General features: G+C 44.5%; 2 protein-coding genes across 6 annotated transcripts in view; both read right to left on the bottom strand.

The window, feature by feature from the left end:
• Nucleotides 1–9757, bottom strand: part of BEND2 (BEN domain containing 2) — a 29946-nt gene extending 20189 nt beyond the window's left edge. Inside the window, exons 1-3 of one of the 5 annotated variants that reach the window (XM_082074690.1) lie at nucleotides 8420–9757; nucleotides 1269–1330; nucleotides 922–1068 (exon numbers count right to left, since the gene is read on the bottom strand). In XM_082074690.1, coding sequence (XP_081930816.1) covers nucleotides 922–1024 — 103 coding nt within the window. In that variant the 5' untranslated portion in view covers nucleotides 1025–1068; nucleotides 1269–1330; nucleotides 8420–9757. Of the gene's footprint in view, nucleotides 1–921; nucleotides 1069–1268; nucleotides 1331–3699; nucleotides 3751–8419 lie in introns of those variants that run through there. The other 4 variants (XM_082074689.1, XM_082074691.1, XM_082074692.1 and 1 more) reach the window with 4 other exon arrangements.
• A 2764-nt stretch (nucleotides 9758–12521) lies between these two features.
• NHS (NHS actin remodeling regulator) overlaps nucleotides 12522–22195 on the bottom strand; it is a gene marked incomplete at its 5' end in the record, with an annotated part of 259114 nt that continues 249440 nt past the window's right edge. Inside the window, 3 exons of the mRNA XM_082063690.1 lie at nucleotides 12522–17604; nucleotides 18289–18415; nucleotides 18868–21825. Of these exons, the coding sequence (XP_081919816.1) occupies nucleotides 16980–17604; nucleotides 18289–18415; nucleotides 18868–21825 (3710 nt within the window). The 3' untranslated portion in view covers nucleotides 12522–16979. The remainder of the gene's footprint in view (nucleotides 17605–18288; nucleotides 18416–18867; nucleotides 21826–22195) is intronic.

Below are 22195 nucleotides of genomic sequence, written 5' to 3'. Positions count from 1 at the left end.
TTAAATTGAAAGAGGGTAGATTTAGATGAGATATAAAGAAGAAATTCTTCACCATGAGGGTCATAAGGCACTGGAACAGGTTGCTCAGGTAACCTTGCAGATGCCCCATCCCTGGAAGTGTTCAAAGCCAGCTTGGGTGGGGCTTTGAGCAAGGTGGTCTAATGGAAGATGTACCCACGGCAGGGGGCTTGGCTTTAGGTGATTATTAAGGTGTCTTCTAACCCAAATGATTCTATGATTCCTTTCCCAGATCTGTTTGGAGGCTTGCAGTTTATCATCTATCTAAATTGATGTCTGGGGTGCCTCTGTGACAGTACCATCATTTAATTACACTCATTTTCCTTGCTAACTTGGTAATACTGCTACTGGACTTCATAAATGCTCATAACAGCTATGACTAATTTTTTTCTGGGCCAATGGAGAATTGGATAAGGTTTCTGAGAGACTTTGATCTTGCATGCTACAACAAATACAATGTATTACAGACAATCACCAAAGGCTACTTACAGCTAATAATTTACCACCTTAAACAACCATCTTACTATCATTACACATCAGAATTCCTGGTGCTCCACTAAATTACACTGGACAGCTTATCTAAAAAAACCTCATTTTTTGTGTTAGGCTCTTTCATGACATTTATTTTCCAAATTGCCTGCTAACTTGTTCCTACGTATACTTACTTTATAAGTAAGTAAAAAACTGTCTTTTTAAAACATAGTATTTGAGCAGGTTAGTAATAACTAAACAGGTCCCTCTTTTTAAATGCATTGCCAAGCAATTTCTATAAAGTAGCTTTCTAATAAAATATGTTTTAAAGATATGGGTGAGACAGAAAGCATTAATGACAGCAGCACTGAACATACAGCATTAGAACTAGCCATTAACTATTAGATCACAACAAAAATGAATGGTAATTACCATAAACAACTTGAGCCACATGGTGAACAGCACTGTTTACTTCAGAGTTTTGTCCCATTGACATGCAGCTTTCTGGGGACAGTCCATTTTCTACATGGTCCATAATAACTGCTTCAACATCATCCTCAACATTCACAGACACATAATCTATTAGCATATACAGAAAGAGAAACAGGACACCGTTCTGCATATCAGATGAAAACTGTAGTGCTTGTATCACATCTAGCATTATCTGAATTGTATCATAGGCTAATTTAAAACAAGTTTCACTCTAGCATTTAAATGTGAAGTCACTTTTAAACACAGCCATTGAGGTTTGAACACGTACTAGAAGGGAAACAGCTTACTATTGCTTAGTTGGCAGGATTCCTGAAACTGCTCAGTACCCAACTCTTCCTACAGTGTCCAGCTTCAACAGGAATGGTTATAAGTCAGTAACATGCACTTCTGAGAACTCCACTATTTACCTTCAAGCATCCAATAGGGCAAGACATATTAATTTGGTTTTGAAATTTTACTTTCACGAATAAGAAATGCTTAGACATTTACACTTGAAACAAATCAGCATATAAATGCTAACTGCATATTTGGTATTCAGATCAAACCAAACATTGGCTCCCAATGACATACTGTGCACTGAATGGCAAATCTCCAGTACCAAATTTTTTCCAATTAAACATACTACATCACAAAAAAAATGGCCTAGTTTCAGAGTAACTGTATTATAGCTATTACAGCTATATCTGGTGTTTTGGAGAGGGTAGAGGAGGGAGTGGAATTTATTCTCGATGAAACAAATTAATGGAAGGAACCACACTGTGAACCACTAAGGTTAGGAAATAAATTCAGCCAGCACACATGCATAATGACACACTAACTATATGAACACATGCCCTATTTTCCACAGGATCTCTATGCTGTTCAGTACACAGGATAGACGGAGCTCCAGGGATGAATCAGGCCTGTATGAATGGAACAGTGGTCTGGTTCTTCACTCTTACACAAACAATTCACTCCAAATCCTGCTCTCTTCCCTCTTGTTCCAGTTTCTTAAGAGACCAAAAGGTGGGACAGAAGCTGAATTACACAGATCATAAAATTCTCCCTCTGGGTAATACTCCCATCTCATCCAGAAGAAATAATACAGCAGGGTTTGGATTTGGCTGTCATCAGATCTGGAAAGACTATTTCACCAAATTGAGGGTCTGTTCAGAAACACCCACCAGTCGCCATGCACTCAATAGCTTTGTCTATACTAGTGAATGAGGCCAAAAAGCTAGCTGGGGCACAGCTGCCCAGTAAAAATGAGTTTGGTAGAGCGGACATGAGCTGGGATATGTAATGCCATACATATAGCACCAAACAATATGAAATACATATCAGTCTTTCTCAAGTAGAAACCACAAACTGCCAGATTCTGTGATTAATTTGTGTTCCTGAAAACAATAAAAATGAAGCCATCAAGATTTTTTTACTTGTGACTTGAATGAAGATGCAACAGCACTTCTTGTGCCAATTTAATAATTTCATTGCATTAATTAAATCCACCGACATAAAATATCATGACATAGATATTCAGATGTTTCCAGTAAGTCTTGAAAGAAATTATAAATTTAAAAAGTGTGATTAGGCAAATATTTTACATTCAGATATTTCAAAAAATACTTTTACTGTGAAGTGAATTCTGTATTGCAGTAAGACTCACTAAATAGGCAGGTTTATCCAATCATTGGAACAAGTTATCAGTTTAAGAGAACTCTGAAGTTCTGCTTGAAAACTGAACTGACAACCATCTAAAATTAGAAAATGTCACCCAACTAATTTCCTTCTCAGACTTAAAGCATGCTCTGGTTTATACGGTATAGACTATGACTTACTATTTTCAGTAAGGCAGCAGGATATGCTATAATAAGGTAGATGTTCATAACAGATGCATTGTACAGAAGGATAGTTATAGACAAAGCAGTGCTATGAAATGACCAAATTAGAACACCAAGACTGGTGGTGCTCTTACTAACTTAAAAGCTGTTTATGTTCACTGTTTAGAATTCTTTCACCAGGAGCTCTTCTTTGCTTCTGCACAAAATCATCAGGAAGCAGGTCTTTGTATAAAGTTAAAGGCACTTAAATTTGAGCCGAGCTTTCACGATGATTTACATGCGAAATGTAATGCTTGCCTAACCCTGTATCAGAAGTCACGTTACTATATCAAGTTACAGCTTGTTATGCAGAAAAGTAAAACCAAGCATCATAAAGAATTTATTTCCAATAACAAACAGAGAAATATAATTTAAAGCTACTATGACTTGAACATTTTCTCTGTTCTTTGGAAACTCTTGTCATTTGATCAACGTACTCCAGAAACCAAATGACTGCTTATCTTTTACTAGTGCTCAGTCACCTATCCACAAGTAGTATAGTAGCATAGCCTTTGGTCAAAATAGCTGAGAACAGAAGAAAAATGTGAAAATAAGAATGATAAACAAATAAAATCAAATTGCAAGATAAAGACAACTCAGAGGGAGTGAGGGGGTAACATTAAAATAATTTAGTGATGGAAATATGTTGATAATAAAGATCAAGAAATAATAAAGATCAAGCAAACTAACAAACAAACCCCACAAAACCCCACACATTAACTCTTTCAAAGCCAGAGTTCAAAAGAAAAGACAAACATAAAAGCTCAAAAAACTCTGTAGCAACTATGAATTACATACCAAAGCAAATGAAGCAAAGTAACCCAGTCCAAACAAATAAAGGATATATCAAGGAACTCACCTGAGTTTAAACTACATCACAAAAGCAGAGCCAGCTAGCATTAACTCCAACCACAACTAGATCCTGCTCAATTTATGGTCTGACACTTATCCTAACATATACACACACAAAAAAAGGAACTAACACAAAGGAAAGTGCAGTGACACAAGTGCCTTTCAGGGACAGCATCATCTCATCACAACTTCGAGTAATTATTTGCATATTAACTCTAGCTCATTGCAGACAAAAATGAGTTTTAACCACATCTGTGCATACTATGATAATCAAAGTTACAAGCACAGAAATACAACTGCATCTGGCTGAAGTCTGAAGACAAGCTGACAGACTACTTTTCTTGCTCCAAGTACATTACTAATTCAATACACCACATAAGCCAGTGGGATAAGGAAGGGCTTGTACTGAGTCAACATTACCTGACGAATGCTCTCACTTAGTGGGGAAACTGAAATGTAGGTAACCATGGAGGTATGGAATGGTAAAGGGAGGTGGAGGAGAGAGCTGAAAGCACTGAGTAGTACCAAATCCTATCCCAACCTCTACTACAGAGTTCCTGGGGGCTCCTACCAAATCGGTAAAATTAAATCAAACTTTTCCCAGAAATCCAGTGTTCTTTCTTCATTTGCTAAGAATTCAGTTAGACACATCTCTGTATCTGTGCAAACAGGATCTCAATACTCCTAGCTGCAACAGACAGTCATGGAAGCTATGTGTAAGACAAACTAGATGTTATAAAGAAGCTTAAATACTACACTCAGAAAAATTAAGTATTATCCACCTCAAGTTGCACCCTTGAATTTAGCATACTATTTATAATTTTGTCCTTAATCTAAATAAGCTATCATAGATCAGAGACATCAGAATACTCTATGAGAGATAAAATGCTTATCAAATGTCTCTGAACATTAAAACAATAGCTAATTTAGAATGCTGTAGTCAGATTCTGCATGACTGAAATTTGCAACAGATTAAGACAATACGTTCATAAATTGAGCAAATGCAAACCAAATACTATGGTGAGAAGCAGAATAATGAAAAAAGATTTCCTGTGGCTTTAGGTCTCATATTTGGATTAGCAAGATGCTAGTAAGATCAAAACTCCAAGTAAAACAAGCTTCACAAAGAGGCCTCTGATGTTTAATAAGATTTGAGCTCATACTGCACCTTTTGACTGAGGAATATTATTAATGGCACCTCTTTTGTATTGCTGAGGAATAACAGTCTTAATATTGGTTAAGATTACCGAGTTATCAACAAAGCAAATCAGGAGACAAAAAAAATGAGGACAAAGGAGAAGTAACAGACACCCACGGCATTAACCCCTACATTTGCTTAATTGGGAGTTTATCAGGGCTGCTAAGCTCCCACCCTCCTATACCTCAGTCCTACTCCTTTACTTCACAGTATCACAGTATGTTTGGGATTGGAAGGGACCTCAAAAGATCATCTAGTCCAATCCCCCTGCTGGAGCAAGAACGCCTAGGTGAAGTCGCACAGGAACATGTCCAGGCGGGTTTTGAATGTCTCCAGAGAAGGAGACTCCACAACCCCCCTGGGCAGCCTGTTCCAGTGCTCTGTCACCCTCACCGTGAAGAAGTTCCTTCTCACATTTAAGTGGAACCTCTTGTGTTCCAGCTTGATCCCATTACCCCTTGTCCTATCATTGTTTGCCACCGAGAAGAGCCTGGCTCCATCCTCATGGCACTCACCCTTTATATATTTATAAACATTAATAGGGTCACCCCTCAGTCTCCTCTTCTCCAAACTAAAGAGACCCAGCTCCCTCAGCCTTTCTTCATAAGGGAGGTGCTCCACTCCCTTAATCATCTTCGTTGCCCTACGCTGGACTCTCTCCAGCAGTTCCCTGTCCTTCTTGAACTGAGGGGCCCAGAACTGGACACAATATTCCAGATGGGGTCTCACCAGGGCGGAGTAGAGGGGAAGGAGGACCTCTCTCGATCTACTAACCACCCCCCTTGTAATACACCCCAGGATGCCATTGGCCTTCCTGGCCACAAGGGCACAGTGCTGGCTCATGGTCATCCTGTTGTCCACCAGGACCCCCAGGTCCCTTTCCCCTACACTGCTCTCTAATATGTAGTTTCCCAACCTATACTGGAACCTGGGGTTGCTCCTGCCCAGATGCAGGACTCTACACCTTCCCTTGTTAAATTTCATTAGGTTATTCCCCGCCCAACTCTCCAGCCTGTCCAGGTCCCGCTGGATGTCAGTACAGCCTTCTGGCGTGTCAGCCACTTCTCCCAGCTTAGTGTCATCAGCAAACTTGCTGATAGTACACTCTCTTCCCTCATCCAAATCGTTAATGAATATTCTGAATAATATTGGCCCCAGCACTGACCCCTGAGGCACTCCACTAGATACTGGCCTCCAACTAGACTCCGCACCATTGACTACCACTCTCTGGCTTCTCTCCTTAAGCCAGCTTGCAACCCACCTCACTACTCTATTGTCTAGACCACACCTCCTCAACTTAGCTGTGAGGATGCTGTGGGAGACTGTGTCAAAGGCTTTACTGAAGTCAAGACTTCACGCTGACACTTGTATAATTGCACAGTGAACTGGCCAAAGCCTAATCACTTCAAAAACGAAATTATTTTTTTAGCCAGAAAATCTCCCTGAACCATGAAGTCACAGAAGGAAATCTGGCATCTGAGCAAGAGACCACTGGAACCTCTTCAGTGGGCAGAGATCTGTGACAGCAATGACAAGTTAAATGAGGTTTAACTGATATGAGACTGTATAAATATTATTCCTTGGAAAGACAAGGTGAAGCACTAGCTTTTAGTCACTAGCAGGGCTCCATAGGGATCCATTTTAGGGCCAGCACTCTTCAATGTCTTCATAAATGACTTAGACTCAGGACTTGAGGGATTACTTAGTAAGTTTGCTGATGACAGAAAACTGGGAGGAGCTGTCAATGCTCACGAGGGCACAGAGGCCCTGCAGAGGGATCTGGACAAATTGGAGAACTGGGCAATTACCAACCACATGAAGTTCAACAAGAGCAAGTGCCAGATTCTGACCCTGGGACATAGTAACCCTGGCTGTACATACACACTGGGGGATGAGACGCTGGAAAGCAACTCTGCAGAGAGGGATCTGGGGTTCTAGTTGACAGCAAGTTGAATGAGCCAACAGTTGTGCCTTGGCAGCCAAGAGGGCCAACCGTGTCCTGGGTGCATCCAGCACAGCACTGCCAGCCAGGCGAGGGAGGTAATTGTCCCGCTCTGCTCTGCACTGGTGTGGCCTCACCTGGAGCTCTGTGTGCAGTTCTGGGCAACACAGGATAAAAAAAGATATTAAGCTACTAGAGAGTATCCATAAGAGGGCTACTAAGTTAGTGAAGAGTTTGAAGGGGAAGCTGCATGAGGAGCGCCTAAAGTCACTTGGTTTGTTCAGTCTGGAGGAGACTGAGGGGAGACCTCATGGTGGCTACAGCTTCCTCACAAGGGGAGGAGAAGGGGCAGGTGCTGATCTCTTCTCTCAGGTGACCAATAACAGAACTCAAGGGAATGGCAGGAAGATGTGCCGGGGGGGTTTAGGTTGGACATTAGGAAAAGGTTCTTCCCCCAGAGGGTGGTGGAGCACTGGAACAGGCTCCCCAGGGAGGTGTCACGGCCCCAAGCCTGGCAGTGTTCAAGAAGAGACTGGACAATGCCCTCAGACACACGGTGTGAACTGTGGGGTTGTCATTTGCAGGGACAGGAGTTGGACTCGATGATCCTTGTGGGTCCTTTGCAACTCAGGACATATTGCGATTCTTAGCATGTAAATGACAGAAATATAACTGTTTTGATACCATGTAAATGAAGCCCATGTACCTCTAAGATATAGAAGTTGCATTATGTCTTCGGAAGGAAAAGGTTCAGACATCTCACTTCAGGAGCACTACTCTTCTCTGTTGCTACTGAGGTTTTGTTTCCATGTAACTGCAGCACTCAAACACCAGCCAAGGCTGAGACACCACTGCTCTACAGCCATTTTCCCAACATTTTTCTGTTATGCTCACCCACCATTTGAACACTAGGAAAAACAAAGGCTTTCCTCACCACACACCATGCAACTGCCACTGTCACCTTCTGGCCCTACACCATGAGGCAACCAAGCTGTGGTACGGCCACATTACTTCTTCTGAGAAGTAACGTCACTGGGAAAGTCCTGCTTCCAGCTCAACCGCGTCACAGCCACGCACGGCCGCCCCTCTGCCCTTGGTCCAGCTGCGGCAGGAGTGACGCTGCAGGGGCGCCTGGGGAATAGCGTCTCCGGGGAAAGCCCGGGAACCCGCTGGTGCCCGCAGGCCCAGCCCCGAGCGCTCCCGGGGGAAGCAGAGCGCGCAGCACCTCCCGCCCACCCCGTGCACCCCCACCTCCGCGCGGAAACCGTTAAAGCTGCCACCCCGCCGCCGCCCCCACCCCGCGCAGCAGCTCCAACCGCGCGTCCTCGTAGCCTCGACCCCCCCCACCCCCCCCCACCGCCACTGACGCCACGGTGACGGGCAGCAGCGCAAGCCAATGGCGGCCGCTCGGCGCGCCGGAACCGGCGAATAGCGGCGGGCGTGGTGGGCGTGGCTTGGCCGGCTCGGCGCAGAGCGTTGGGGCCGTTGCGAACGATGAGGGAGCGTTCTCAGCGGTCTGGCGGCCCTACCCGTTCCGTCTCCCCTCCCCCGGGGGAGCGGCGGGGCGGAGGCGGCCGGGAACCTTACCCTCGGCGGCCATGGCTTGCTGAGGCGGTGGAGCGCGAGGCCTTCTTCGAGCGGGTAGGGCGGCGGAGCGAGCCGGGACTCCGGCACAGGCAGGTGTGGCCAGAATGCAGCGTTGGAAACGGAAGCGGATTCTCCGACGTGCGCAACAAACCGTTTTGAACCAGTGCGGCTGCGCGTTGGGCACGGGGGCGCGCCTGGCAAACGGGAGCGGGGGGGCGGGGGCGGTGCCGCCCTCTCCTTCAGCCGTGCGGCCGCGCCCTGGGCCGCCGTCTCGTCCCTGGTGCTGGAGGTGTGATGCTGGGCACCGGCTTTCGCGCTGCAGGTGGTGTCTCGGCTTGTTCTAGGCCCGTCTTGGTTCCCTGGCGCTGCCACACTCTCTGCTAGCTGAGGCCTGGCAGAGGGCAAGTGGGTTCGGTTTCATGCCGGCTCATCTGTCCTCAGGAGGATGTGGGGCTGCTGAGCTGCTCCCCGAGTCCCTCCGGGAAGGCAAAGCTGTGGGTAGCTTCAGGTTGGGCCGCTGCTGTTCTGAAACTGCAGACTCTTGTGCGTGCCATCCATAGCCCCATGTGTCAGCATGCCATAATGTCTGGTTATCACACCAGCAGGTTCAATGTTGGTTCTTTGCAAACCACTTGTAGTAGAGAAATCCAGTAACAGAGGGAAATTAAAAGCTGCAAAAGGTTGTTCTCCCAGAACTGTATGAAGTCACGTGTTAGGACTCCGGTTCATACAGGGACACTATGGGCCTTTAGGATGGACAAAATGTAGACATTTCAGCCTCACCTATCTATGCTAACAATTCTGTGCTTTTTGCCCTACTGATACCGAAAAGTCAGCAAAAAGACTCTTTTAACACTGTTTTGAAAGTGTTAAAAAGCAGGCACTTTTATTACAGCACACTGGACGCTTGGACCATTGCTCCTCTAATCAAGCGTGCACCTGATTTGCACTTCTCGGTATTTATTACATCCATCTATTGCATATTCATTTGTTTCTATCGCTTAGTTAATGCATTAAACATAAATTATTTACATAACCCTGCCCTTTGCCGACTGCTGCTGAGTAAGCTTTTAGTAAATACCAAAAGAAGGTACTTTTTAAAAGGAGAACATTAAAGGATGAAGAATAAATACTGGTAATAACATAATAGTCCTGTGCCAGCCTTTTAAATATATAAATTAACTTGACTGCTTAGGTATACTGAATGCCATGTTCTTACAGATTTTTGATGTCCTTTATTCATCAAAATGGTTTTATCTGGTGATTTTTTTAATTTTCTTTTTTTTTAAGCTTTGGAGGCTTGTAACAGAACTAGACCACACAACCTAGATTCAATGTGACTCATTAACAGGCTGGCCAAGCCGCAGGTTCAGTCACGTTACTTTTCTCAGTCTCAATGAAAGCCATAGTGTGGATTTCCACAGGAAACTCATTGGATGATTGCTTATTTTGTAGATGTGTGGTTTTTTGAGTGGTATGAAAAGAAAGCAGCCTAACATTAAATCAAAACTATCACAAAACCACTCTTAGAGGGCAAGGTTTCTCTTATTTGTTCAGGTGCCATTAGCAAAAAGGCTTATTATTCTGCCTCATTAGTACCTCACTGCTAGGTATGGAGAATGTTGCTGTAATATAGATAAACAGTCTGAATTAACCTGTAAGTTGATCAGGAAATGGCATTTCCTTGGCCTTTGTAATTCTTCTTTGGGGACTGGGGGAGGTGTTCCTGCCTCTCCTCTCACCCCAGATGAACTAAAAAGGGAGATGTAGAGGCAGTTGTCTCCTCACAGGAATAGCTTATGGTTTGCAGCCTTTTTATGAAATGGCAATAGTCAGAAGTAGTAGTGTCAGAGCCTGATGATCTTCCATTTAAAAAATAAATTGACAGCTTCCTATTTAGAGTGAAAGTGCACAAAAGCTACCACTCCTATTTATGATGCTGTCACTGCCATCACTGTTTTGCACAGCTTTTTAATTTATCTTCTAAGAAGACAGTAAACTTCACTGAGAATGCTGACATCTGTTTTAAGATAAATTTCTCTTAATGTGCAGAGTGGTTTTCTGATTTTCCAACTAGGGAAGTTTAAATGGCAGTGCACGTGAATCTAGTGGGAAAGCCTGTATTTAGTTGCTTATCTGTTGACCTGTCCTTGAGCTTATGTTGGAGGATCCAAACAAAGGCACCAAAACACCTTTCCTTCTCTTGCCTGCCCCGTCCGGGAGGTGCTGTTGCCTTCTCAAGTGTCCCCACCCTTGGCTTAAATTTGCCCTGAAAGCCCATACACGTGGCACATACCCCTGGGGCTGCTGGGGCAAAAGGGACTGTCAGCCTGCCTCTCCCTCTGCACAATGGGCTCTTCCAAAAGCCTCACCTTACAGGTGTGGTAACAGGAGTGTCCCTCACTGAGAAGACTGGCCGCCTGTGCTGGTTTAACTGAAACTGAGTTAATTTCTTCTTGCAGTTAGAAACCCTTCTTTTTCATAGGCAGCACGGTCATTGTTTGGATTTAGCTTGAGAATAATAAGATAGCACTGTGGGACAGAATTAATGTTTTTCTTTAAGTAACTGTCCAGTGTTTTAAAGTTGGTATGAAGACAATGTAAGAACTTAATGTTATTCTGTTATCTGGGAGACAAAGGTCTTTCTGGGCTTTCTCTCTGCAGGTGTGAGGCAGTAAGGAAGGGGGCCATAGATGGGACAGACCTTGACTGACATTCAGTCTGATAAATAAGAATATTCTATGCCATTAGTGTTAACCTTCTCATTTAATGAGTGTTTGGTTTCCTGGCTGAGGAGACCTGTTCCAGTTCTGGTCTGTTCCAGCTGAGTTCCCTTTGGGAGTTCCTTTAGTTTGCTGTTTTGCAGTTGGCCTTTGGGCCTTTCTGCCCTTTGTGCTCTCTCCCCGAGATCGGCTGTTTGGGACCAGGGTGCTCTTTTTGCAGGACTGCCTGCTTGGAACAGATGTAGTTTATGAAGAAGAGCATTGCGTATCACTAATTTTATATCTTCTTTTATTTTATATGTATTAGTAGCAGTATCAGTATATTAGTATTGTTTTGTTATTTTATTCAGCTGTTTTTATCTGAGTCTACAAGCTTCTTCCTTCCTTTTTGATTTTCTCCCCTATTTGGGGGTAGCAGGGGGGTGGGGAGTGAGCGAGCAGCTATTGTGGTTTTGATTGCTACCTGGAGTTAAACCACGACAGTGGCTGTTATCCGGTGATCAGGCTCATATCTGGGGAATACCCATTGCTTCCTGGACTGTATCCGTGTTATGCAGAGCAGTAGATGTGACCAGCAGTGCTTTCAAGAGCAGGCACTAACACTCAGTACTTGCAATGAATGCCTGCACTAGTCCCCTCTCTTAAACAGGATTTTTTCATGTGGATCGATACCCCTGTTTCTAATAAATGCTTCAGCAAGAGATTGAGATTAAGACATGCCTCCTGCTTGTTGGCTCAAGGAAGAACCCACTGGCTTGGATGTGTGGGCTGAGTTGCCAGGTCTCTGAGAACACTATAGGAAGAGTGTATAGGAAGTTTTGTTGGGTGTAGGTTGAATTTCACCTTGGGGAGAAGGTGTCGAAATTTTCGATGTGGCATCTAAGTTTTAGCACCCATGTGCTTTATTATCCTCTAAAAAAAAGCCCCCAAACCCATAATTCTTCCCATGCATGGTTATATACATTCCTTTTAAATACCCACACAGCATGGTGGGATGCTTTCCCAGAAGCAGGATAGTACAACCTGAGAAATCCTTGTATAATGAATGCAGTGATACTATTTATAGTATAGAGTTTATATTATCACTGGATGGGCCTGACAGTTATATGCCATGTACACGTACCCAAAGGTACACACTGAAGCCTGAATTTTAGAAAGACTTTAAAAAGTCACTGATTTCACATATATTATAGATAATTACAATTATTTCACCTTGTATATATTAAAAATCACTGGTTATATTTTATGTAGCCTAATGTTTAATCTTCTCTTCCATTGAGCATGAAAAAAATATACAGGCATACAGCAGGCAGAGGAGAAGCAGCTTATGCCTGGCTCTAGGGGTTAAGCTCTTTCTACAGGTCTTGCTTATCTGTATTTCTGGATTGGGAAGGCACACAGTACATCAGGAAATGATCTACATAATCATTAACTGCTTGGCCATCTGGTTAAAACAAATGTTAGACAAACTGATTCCCACTTGGAGCCTACTCTAAGAACACAGCTATTGGGACAATGCCTGTATCCTTGCAAAGCATGATTGCAGATAGCCCAGCAGCATCCCCCAATGCTGTTTTTTTTTCGCTGTGCTCTAAGGCACCAGACATGCATATTGAAGCACTTTTTTTTTTCTAGAAACATTTTTAAAATACCAAGTACAGTGTGAAAAAGCTGCTGACAAAATGATAGCTAAACCCAAAGTTTCATGACACGAATCTTCACCTCCACTTTTCCTGCAAGTATGCAATTTTTGAAGACACATGCAGGGGCTATCATTTAAGCACTTAGCTTCCATGTCTTGACTTCTCAACCTACTGATAACCAAACCGTTTTAAGCTAAAGTAGCGTTTGCACTTCTAAGTTTCTCTTCAGAATTTATGGCCTGCCTTTTCCCCATGGCTTGCTTTATCTGATAAGGTTCAGTCACTGGATTCTCTATGCCTTGGGTCTGAAATGTTGCAATTTGTTTTGTTTTCCAGCTGCAGATAAAGTAGCAGTCTTTCCACTATTTTTCATCCCAGCTTCCTTTCTCTTACCTTTTTCTTATCAATAAAAGACATGGGGCAAATTCAGCATTCTTTATATTCTGGCAAAATTGTACTTGTGGGCAAAATTCCACTTAAAGTCAATGAAGTAACAGATTTCCCCTTAGTTTATTAAAAAAAAAAAAAAAAGTTTAAGAGAAAACCTCTAGAAATCGCATACTTGTAGCCCGTAGAACAGGCTTCATATCTAATCACAAGAAAGTAAGGAGAAGGTGTGATTTAATTGCAGTCACGTTTATTTGCTGTTTCTATACACACTTTCTAGGTAATCAAACTTTTCTGACACATTTTTCGAGAGGGATTCACAAGGAAACTGTCACCGTTTTTACTAAAAATAAATACAAGACTTAAAGTGTTGCACAGCTCTAAAATATACAAAGGCTTGGATTTAATGTAAACTTTGAAAACATTTTACAAAAGAAACCATCTTTGCAACAATTTAAAAAGTTCGTATTTACAAATATTACAAAAATACAAAATGGATGCAAGTCCATAAACCATTGTCTTTTCTGCCAGCATGAACTGGTGCTAGTACCAAAATAGTTACACTGTAACCTTCTTAATTTTTTTTTTAATTTTAATTCTTTAAGTCATAACCTACAGTATTTCTCTATCTGCCACCATTGTAGCAAATGCACTCTATCACTGACCTTTGGCAAAAGCAAACATGCTTTATTTGCTACAACTATTCCATGTCCTCTATGCTGCCACAACAAAAACAACAACCAAAAAAAAAAAAAAAAAATAGAAAAGAAAAAGAGGGGGAATGTTATTTTTCAGAACACACAGCTGTATAACTTCAGAAATCATTTCCATAACATCAGTGCAAACAACGGAACAGTAGGTTGAAATGACAGTTCAGTGGTTCCCTGATGCATGTTCTGTACCCTGTCTCAAGAGGTGAGTGATGTTCCCTTTGCTCTACAGCTTGTCCTCCGGTGCCTTAATGGCAACACTACAGAGGTCCCCACCATTCGTCTTCCTCTGACTCCCACGTTGTTCTTCATAGTGGATTTAGAATCTCTCTTTATTTGGGTTTCAATCTGCTAAATGTAAACTAGGAAATTAAACAAAAGAAGGAATACTATGTTATAATGGGATTGTTCTGTGGCTGTTTTGTATGTGAAGTATTGCCTCGTTCCAGTCAGAAACATTTTTTTAGTGTATATACTTATCATCTCTATGAAATTACTGACTTGCAATAAAAAGTGGTATCATCTAAGTCAGTTGAGTTGTATTCTCTTCACAGTTTTGAATGACTGTTTAACTCAGGACTATTAAACATGTTGTAAAAGTGCTCCTGGTAAAATTTTAAGGAAAATGACTGAAGATGATAAACTAAGGATTTTCTGCCCAATATCTAAACTTCCGTTCCTCATGTCCTCCAGACAGTGGCTTGTTATATGCTAAATATTCCCTCTTAAAACATTCTCATTCATTCACTTCACTTGTGTTCAGACTCATTTTCTTAACCAAGCCGCTAATGTGATTAGCCTTTTGTTTCCAAAACCTTGCTCCCACTACCTCCTTGAAAACTATATTAGACTTCTAGATTATTTAGATTTCCCAATTTTGCAGCCCTTCAGCTGATAGACCACCCTTCTTCCCAACACACGTAGCACATGCACAGTGACTCTACCTCACACACCAAACGCAACCAGGCTACACAGGAGGATGGCAGGAAACCCTGAATAATATATTTCTTGTGGTAGACGTTGTGCTAGATGAAATCAGACATGAACCTTATGGAGAATAACTCTTGGGATTTGTTAAACCATTCTGACTTGCTCAGACTCTCTAAAATCATAACAGTTTTAGGTAGAAACTTGCTCATTAAAACACACTCTACCTTCTTTTAAAAGCCCTCAGCTATATGCATTATACGATTAAAAGCAAAAAAACACCCTAGTAAATACCAAATTTACACCTCCCACTTCCCTATCATTTACTTATTCTTAAAGCCAGCTTTTAGTTGATTTCTTTAGTACCAAAGTATGCTCTTTCTGCCATCCTACTCGACCTGTCCTACTGCACACCACATTCATCCTCGCACTATTTTCTCTGCACTACCCTTTCCTTTGTTCCAAACCACATCCTACAGCAACCAACACCGACTGCATCAATTCTGGACAGAGGGCCTTGTTCTCTGAGTAGCATCAATGGAAACCATGGTGGTCCAAAGGAGAATCAGGCCTGTTGTTTTTATCTTGATTAAAAATCAAGAGTATAAAGCGACTCACGGGTTTAGTTTTAAAAGTACATGTTCTTGCAGTTTTAAGAGGAGAAAATTCAAGTAACTTCAAGTAATTCAGATTTTATTTCCCTGCCTTCACTTGTATCAAAGCAGCTGCTTTGATTTGTCTCCTTTCCCTCCCCACCCCACTCCCTCACCCTGTTCCTGTTTCTGGTAAAACCAGACAAGATCCCAACTGTATGTGGCTGGCACAATGAACCAGAGCCTTCCCCTTCCCAGCTCAGCAATGAATATAAATAATGCATACAGATACCTATTTCCCAGCTAGGTTTTCACAGTGTCGTTTTTGTAAATATTTAGGTAGCATGAATCTCATCAGCACAAAGAGAAAGCTTCACTGAAAACTCATCGCAGATATTTACTGATAAATCGAAAGCGCTTCTTGCATGCTTATAATTTATTTGTTTCCTTTACGAACCAGAAACTAATCATGTTTAAAGATTATAATTACGTGGTTATGACTGTGTTATGTATCCCAATAGCCTAATAGGAATATGAAAGTTAAGTACTATTTCTTCTCACACCTATCCTCTCTGAAGCGATCCCTGCAAGAATAAAGGCCCAGGGGAGGCTGTGGGACGGGACCCTCTGGGGCTTTGCATCGGTCATGACTTTGCTCTGTTGGAAGCACGCTCACCTTCCCCACCGATCCTCATGGTAACCCTCCCAGCTGTGCTTTTCAGTTAGCTTCTTTGGAGCTGCCTTAGAAAGACAAATGGTTACTTTAATCTCATCGCAGTCAGCCTTTCTATTTCCTCCGCTAAGGCAGAGAATTCCTCCTTTCCACTGCTCAATGTCCGTCCTTCAGGCTTGTTGCACTGAAAGTGGTTATCGGTGGCCATGTGAATTTTTTATGTTTGATATGAAAATGGTATTCACAGAATACAGTTATTACATTTGACTTCTTTCGTCTTCTATAAACAAAGCTGTTATGCAGTAAATAATTTGCCATGTCCACTTTTTGATAATTCTATTTACAAATTTTTATCAAAAATATGGTATTTACATATGTTAAGTTCTTCTAAATTTTATTTCAGCTCATTTTAGTGTAGAAAAATACCAATCCTCAAGAGCTTTTTTTTTTTTTCTTTCTTCCTAGGGAAGCACTACAGTGAGGCAATGGGTAACTTCTGGAACAAACAAACAAAAACCAGCCCCCACTCCAAAAAACAAAAAAAAATAAACAAACCCAAACCAAAGTCACTTTTAAGTCTGTGGAAAGTATATAGCCTTGAAATCTACAGTGACAAAGGAAATGAGAGTGGGATAAACCAAATGGAGCTAAAAGAAAATAGAACAGACATAGCATATCTTCCTCCTTTAGAAAATGTAGTGTAATAAATAGCTACAGCTGTAGTCCTCTGTTTCCCCAACATCTTATAAACACAAACACATTTAAGCATCGATATTGCCCTGCAATTTTTTTCTTTTTCTTTTTGTTTTTTTGTTTTTTTGACTGCTACAGCATTGGCCTCTTATATTCACATCCTTCCAGAACCCAAGTGGTGTCAGCAGCCCGGCCCTGGCGCCTGTGCAGCTTATGCTGAGCTCTGAGAAGACCGATCGTCATGGGGGCTGCCATCTGAATTCTCCGTCTCTCCTTCGGAGATGGCCTGCATTGGCGTGTTGTACAGCCGACAGCGCACGCTGTACCGGCTGCTGCTGGCTGCCGGCGGCGCCCGTGAGCGCCCCACTCTCGAAGATGCTGACATGGGAAAGCTCTTGGAGGAGAATCCTTCTGCATTGACCCTAGGGGAGCAGGGGGAAAGTGGGGACAATGCATCAGGGCTCGCTGCAGGGGAAGACTCCTCCAGGCTTTGGGGGGCTTCTGCTGTCAGCTCTCCGGGAGACTTGGGCAAAATAGGACTTTTCAGAATTTCCGTAGCAGACATCCTGTAGCTGGAATCGGATCGGCTGCCCTTTTTAAGGAGCAGTAGTTTGAACTCCTCATTGGATGTGTTTGACTTCTTGGCATTCCTGTATATGAGCCCGGGGGACCTCTGGCTGCTAATGGGAGTGCCCACGCTGCTGGCCGGTTGCACACTGCTGGTGGGCAGCATGCTGCTGGCAGGGGGCTGGCTGCTAGTTCCAGACGAAGCTCTCAACCTGTTTCTTACAGAAAGGTCTCCAGAATCCTTTCTCCCGAGAACTTTCCTTTTTGATCTGTAAAAGCACAAAGGAACACTCTTTCATACATTATCGTCGTAGAATAACACTTAAAGCTGTTCTGGAGTTTCACAGATTGACTGTGCTTTCATATTAGCTAGAGCTCTCATAATCCCTCTGTCAAATATCAGAGGCTAGCAGTGACTGATAGCACTTTGAGCTGTGATAGCTCTTATGCATTGAATGAGGCACTGAGCCAGAGTCTCTCTCAACATCACCCATCTTTTAGGTTTTAATAATACTCAGTGTAACCAATTCAATATCAGACATCTGTAATTTCAGTTGTGACCACAAATTTCAGATGAATACATAATACTCTAAAATTGAAGAGATGCCTTCTCATCATTCTTGCTGCAATGACTCACTCACTTGGAACAGAGCTAGTGGGCAGAAGGCAGGAACCACTGTGGGTAGTTTTCTTTGGAGACATATGTTTGTTAGAGAGAATGGCCTGATGTTGTTACCTGTAAAGCATCCTACACATGCCATGAAGATACTCAGAGTGCATATCAGACCATAATAAAGCATATTTTAAAAGCTGCCTTTTAGAAAATGAATAAACTAAAAAAGGTTCTTTCATGACAAGACTTAACCATTCAATAACCATCCTACAGCTATTGTTAGTGGGCAACTGTGCAGGGCTTTGTGTTACTGTTTTCCATTGCCACAAGGTTAGTTCACCTGTGAATGACTGCAAACAGATCCTCTGTAGTGCGGGGTTTGTTTGGAGACACAAAGACGTCCTCAGCATCACCCTGCGACTCCTCGCTTAGTGGAGAGATGATGGACTCATCGCTTGGAGAAGACTCTAGAAACACAGAAAGAGGCCACGCTATGAGTCAGACCCCACCATGCTTCGCAACAGCACAACCAAACGGCCGATACCACCATAGAGACTTTATCCACTAAGCTAAACATTGTGTATGTTCCATGTTGGAGCCCATAAAGGGGGCACCGCTAGGGATCGAAACTGGGATCTCCCGTTTACTGTGAAAACAGGGCTGCTCTGTACCCACGGCTAGCGCTCCTCCCATTTTTCAGCTGAAATGCAGCACAAGGGAGGAAATAAATATCAGAAAAATACACTTTGAATATACCGAAAAAGTATAAAATATCTTTGGACTGGCTGGTCAGCTAACAGATATGGGGAGCTCTGTGCTTAAACCTACAGAGGCAATTCCAGCCTGCTTTTTGACTGTGCTACCAGTCATGTCCAAAACCACATGATGGGGTGTCATGCAGAAAGACTTCACAACTGACCTTTCAGCGAAGGTTCGTCCACGCTGCCTGCTGTCTCGTCCGCTCTGCTGTCATCAGAGGCACTTTTGGTTGGGATACCTGATGCAATATCATTTTCCTGCTTGCAACTCGCTTCGCTGAGTGAACTTGCTGCCGCCGTCTCTGTGTCATAACTGATATTCCCAGGCACGTGGTGGATTAGATCAGGCTGGTGCTTAAGCTGATCACTGATGGCCATTCCCTCAGCCTCAGCTGGGCTTTCGCCTGCAGGCCCAGCTTCCAGCCTCCCATCACCGCTTGCAGAGAGCTCTCTCTGAGCCAGCTCTTGCTGAAGGTCACGCTCTGTTTCTGCTCCCAGGCCGGGTTTCTTTGCTTGATCATCACCTGTGAGGACAGCTGAGCCCTTCTCAAACCCATCTGTGGAGCTGGCACACCTCTGATTCAGAGCACTTTCTGGCAAGTGTTCAGCGGTTGGGTGCATTTGGTCCTTCCCGGGTTTGATTTCAACCAGACCCACGCTTGCTGAAGTTACAGCTTCTCGCTCACAGCTATTCTGCCCACTGAAAGAGGAGCTTTTCTCTAAAGGCGGCTTTCCAGGGCCAGCTTCTGCTGGGGAAGCATCAATGTATGACATTATGGCCTCCTCCGTAGAGTACTGGCGCGATATTGGTTTCTTAGCTAAGAGTGGCTTCATTTTGCCTGGAGAAACATCAGTCGCCATCAAGGTGGTCTCCTGTATGCAGAGCAGGTCTGGCACATTGCCTTTCTGTTTCCCTCCTTCAGGCTTGTTGACTGCCCGGAGGTGGACAGACTTGAGAACAGAGGGCGTGATGGCGAGGGCGGAGGGAGGGCTGGGATGCAGGGCTTCCCCGACCGCGCTCTGCTTGCCGTGGCTGAAAGCATGCAGCTGGTGCCTGTGGGCAAAGGGCTTGCTCAAGACATTGTGAAGAGCACTTAGGTCGAGGTGAGTAGGAGGTATAATTGGAAGTTCGAGGTCTTTGCTCACGGAGGCGGTGCTGTCTTTCGAGACCGGCTGCTGCAGCGATGACTTCCTCTCCGGCACTTTCGGCTTCCTCTTGCTTCCCCCTGGAGACAAAGGTCCCGAAAAGAATGCCGTCGGAAAAGAAGAGGTGGGTGTCTCCGACTGGCTGGAGTACCCGCTGGAGGGTGAAGCTAACCCCGCCAGCTTCTCTGGGGAGGCCAGCTTAAACTCATTATCGACCGAAGGGAGGGATGGGGTGGTGGCTCGTGATCCAGACTGGGATGTCTGGGATTCGGAGCTCTCTGGTGACTTGATGCACTCTATGACTGTAGTACCCGTAGCGGTGCTCGAATTGGACAAGGACCTGTAAGGATCGCTGGATTTCAAGTCGTTCAGAAGCCAGAGGTCTGCATAGTGAGGTTGTTCAGCACCTTCGTCTTTAAAGGAGGGGATATCAGTGGTGTCAAACGGAGTGTCCTTTAACCCACCATCGCCTTGGTTTGCCCAGGGAAGCTCCTGCTTGGCTGGCAGGTTGGGGCCTTCCACTCGGGAAGGTGTGTTTGAAAACTCAAGGGGCAGCTTCATCTCCCTGGCAGTGTGAGACACATGCTGCCCGCCACTGATCTTTGGTTCTTTCTTGTCAGGAAGGTCAGTGCTGCCCTCCGATTTCCTCAAAGACGAGCTTCGTTTTGGTGGGGCTGGCTTTGCCTTTGGTTTCTTCAGCGAGATGCTCTGCCGTCCCTGTCTCCTGTGGCTCACACACTCCTGCCAGGCACAGTCAGCCAGGCTGGAGGTCATGCTCCCAGGCTGGCCGCTCTCGGGGCCTGGGGCTGCATAGTTGCAAATATAGCTTTTATTACCCTTGAGACCGCAGTCAAAGTGCATGGAGGTATAGTATCCTTCGGTATCCACAGAAAAGTGTGAGCTAGTGTCTGCCTTGTCAGAGGGGGTCTTTTCGAGGAAGCTGTCATAGGTGGCCATGCTGGTGAAGCTGGGGCATCCCAGGCTGTCTGCCTTTGGGCGCTCGGGGCTGAAGTCCTGGCGACAGGAGGCGTCATGGTGATGGTGCAGGTAGTTCCACTCACTGTCACTTGTGTTGCTGTTGTTGGGGTCATCCAGTAAATCTGCCACAGTAGAGGTAAAGGAGCTCGCCCTGTGGCCCCTGACCTTGTCTGCGTGGTCACCAAACTGCTCCGTGATGAAGATGCTAGAGTCCTCATTGGCATTGGGAGCAGTGTTGAGCGACAGCTCGGAGTCACAGTGTGAAGAGCCCGTCAGCGGAGGAGAGGCAGCAGGAGGAATGGTTTCGGATGTCTGGGAGGGACACGTGGAGCTGCTCCCACTCCAGTTGCCACTGGAGGACTGGTGGTCATCTTTCTGGTCCATGTGGCTGCTGAGCAGGACTCCTGCCGTGGAGATAGAGTGAATGGGGCTCCCGAAAGTGTCTGAGTTGGATGAAATCTCGCAGCTGCCTGAATCGGCCATCCTTGACAGCCGCGATCTCCCCCTCTCACCAATGCTGTGTTCAGGGCTGTGCAGGTGCTGAGGACAAGTTAAACCAATGGGCTGACGCTCTTGTGAACCCTGCTTGCTCAAGATTTCCTTCCCCTTTTTCGGGATCCTCTCCTGGCCACCTAGGAAGTGCTCTGCTTCGTACCCTGTGCTCTTGCCGGTGGCATCCTGATGGCCCTCGCTGGCCCGGCCACCCTCGCGAGGAAGGCTGCGCGAGCGGATGCGGTTGCTGACAGCGGTGGTGAAGACGGCATCCCCGTTGTCCGCCAGCACCAAGATGTTGCCAGCAGAATGGGAGAGGGAAGCGACAACGCTCTGACCCCTCTGGGCGCGGATCCGGCGCCGGGAAGGAGCAGCTATCAGGATTTCTTCTGTCTGGCACTCGGAGTCCCGGGTCCCCGACCTCCTGCTGCCGGAGCCGGAGAAGTCCGGGTTTGCGTGCACAATCACATTGCGCTCTCTCGCCACCGGCGACTCGTCTGAATCTAGGACACACGGAGAGCCGGGTGAGTGGGAAACAGCTCCACGTTCCCTGGCACGAGATGACCCGCGGAGCAACCCAAGAAGCATTATCTGCTGTATTCTCTCTTTTTTAATCTTGCTGAGCACTGGACCCAATTTAACTTTGCTATAAAGAGTATATAAGGAAGATCTCAGCCCAGTGAGGTGGGGAAATTTGCCTAGTCCTGCAATGTGATCTCAGTTCTCCTATTTCTGCAATGTGATCGCACATGGAGCTGATCTTCCTGTGGTAAATATTAAGATAAATATTAAGATTTCAGGTTTTATCACTCTATTTCAACTAGTTAAAAGGCAGTTTTCAGGAGTGGCTGCTGGACAAAACACTCCATAGGC

This window comes from Streptopelia decaocto (assembly GCF_964273445.1).
Source record: "Streptopelia decaocto genome assembly, chromosome: 1".
NCBI lineage: Eukaryota > Metazoa > Chordata > Aves > Columbiformes > Columbidae > Streptopelia > Streptopelia decaocto.
The sequence above is the reverse complement of the archived record's forward strand: the minus strand, read 5'-3'. Positions and strand labels throughout refer to the sequence as shown.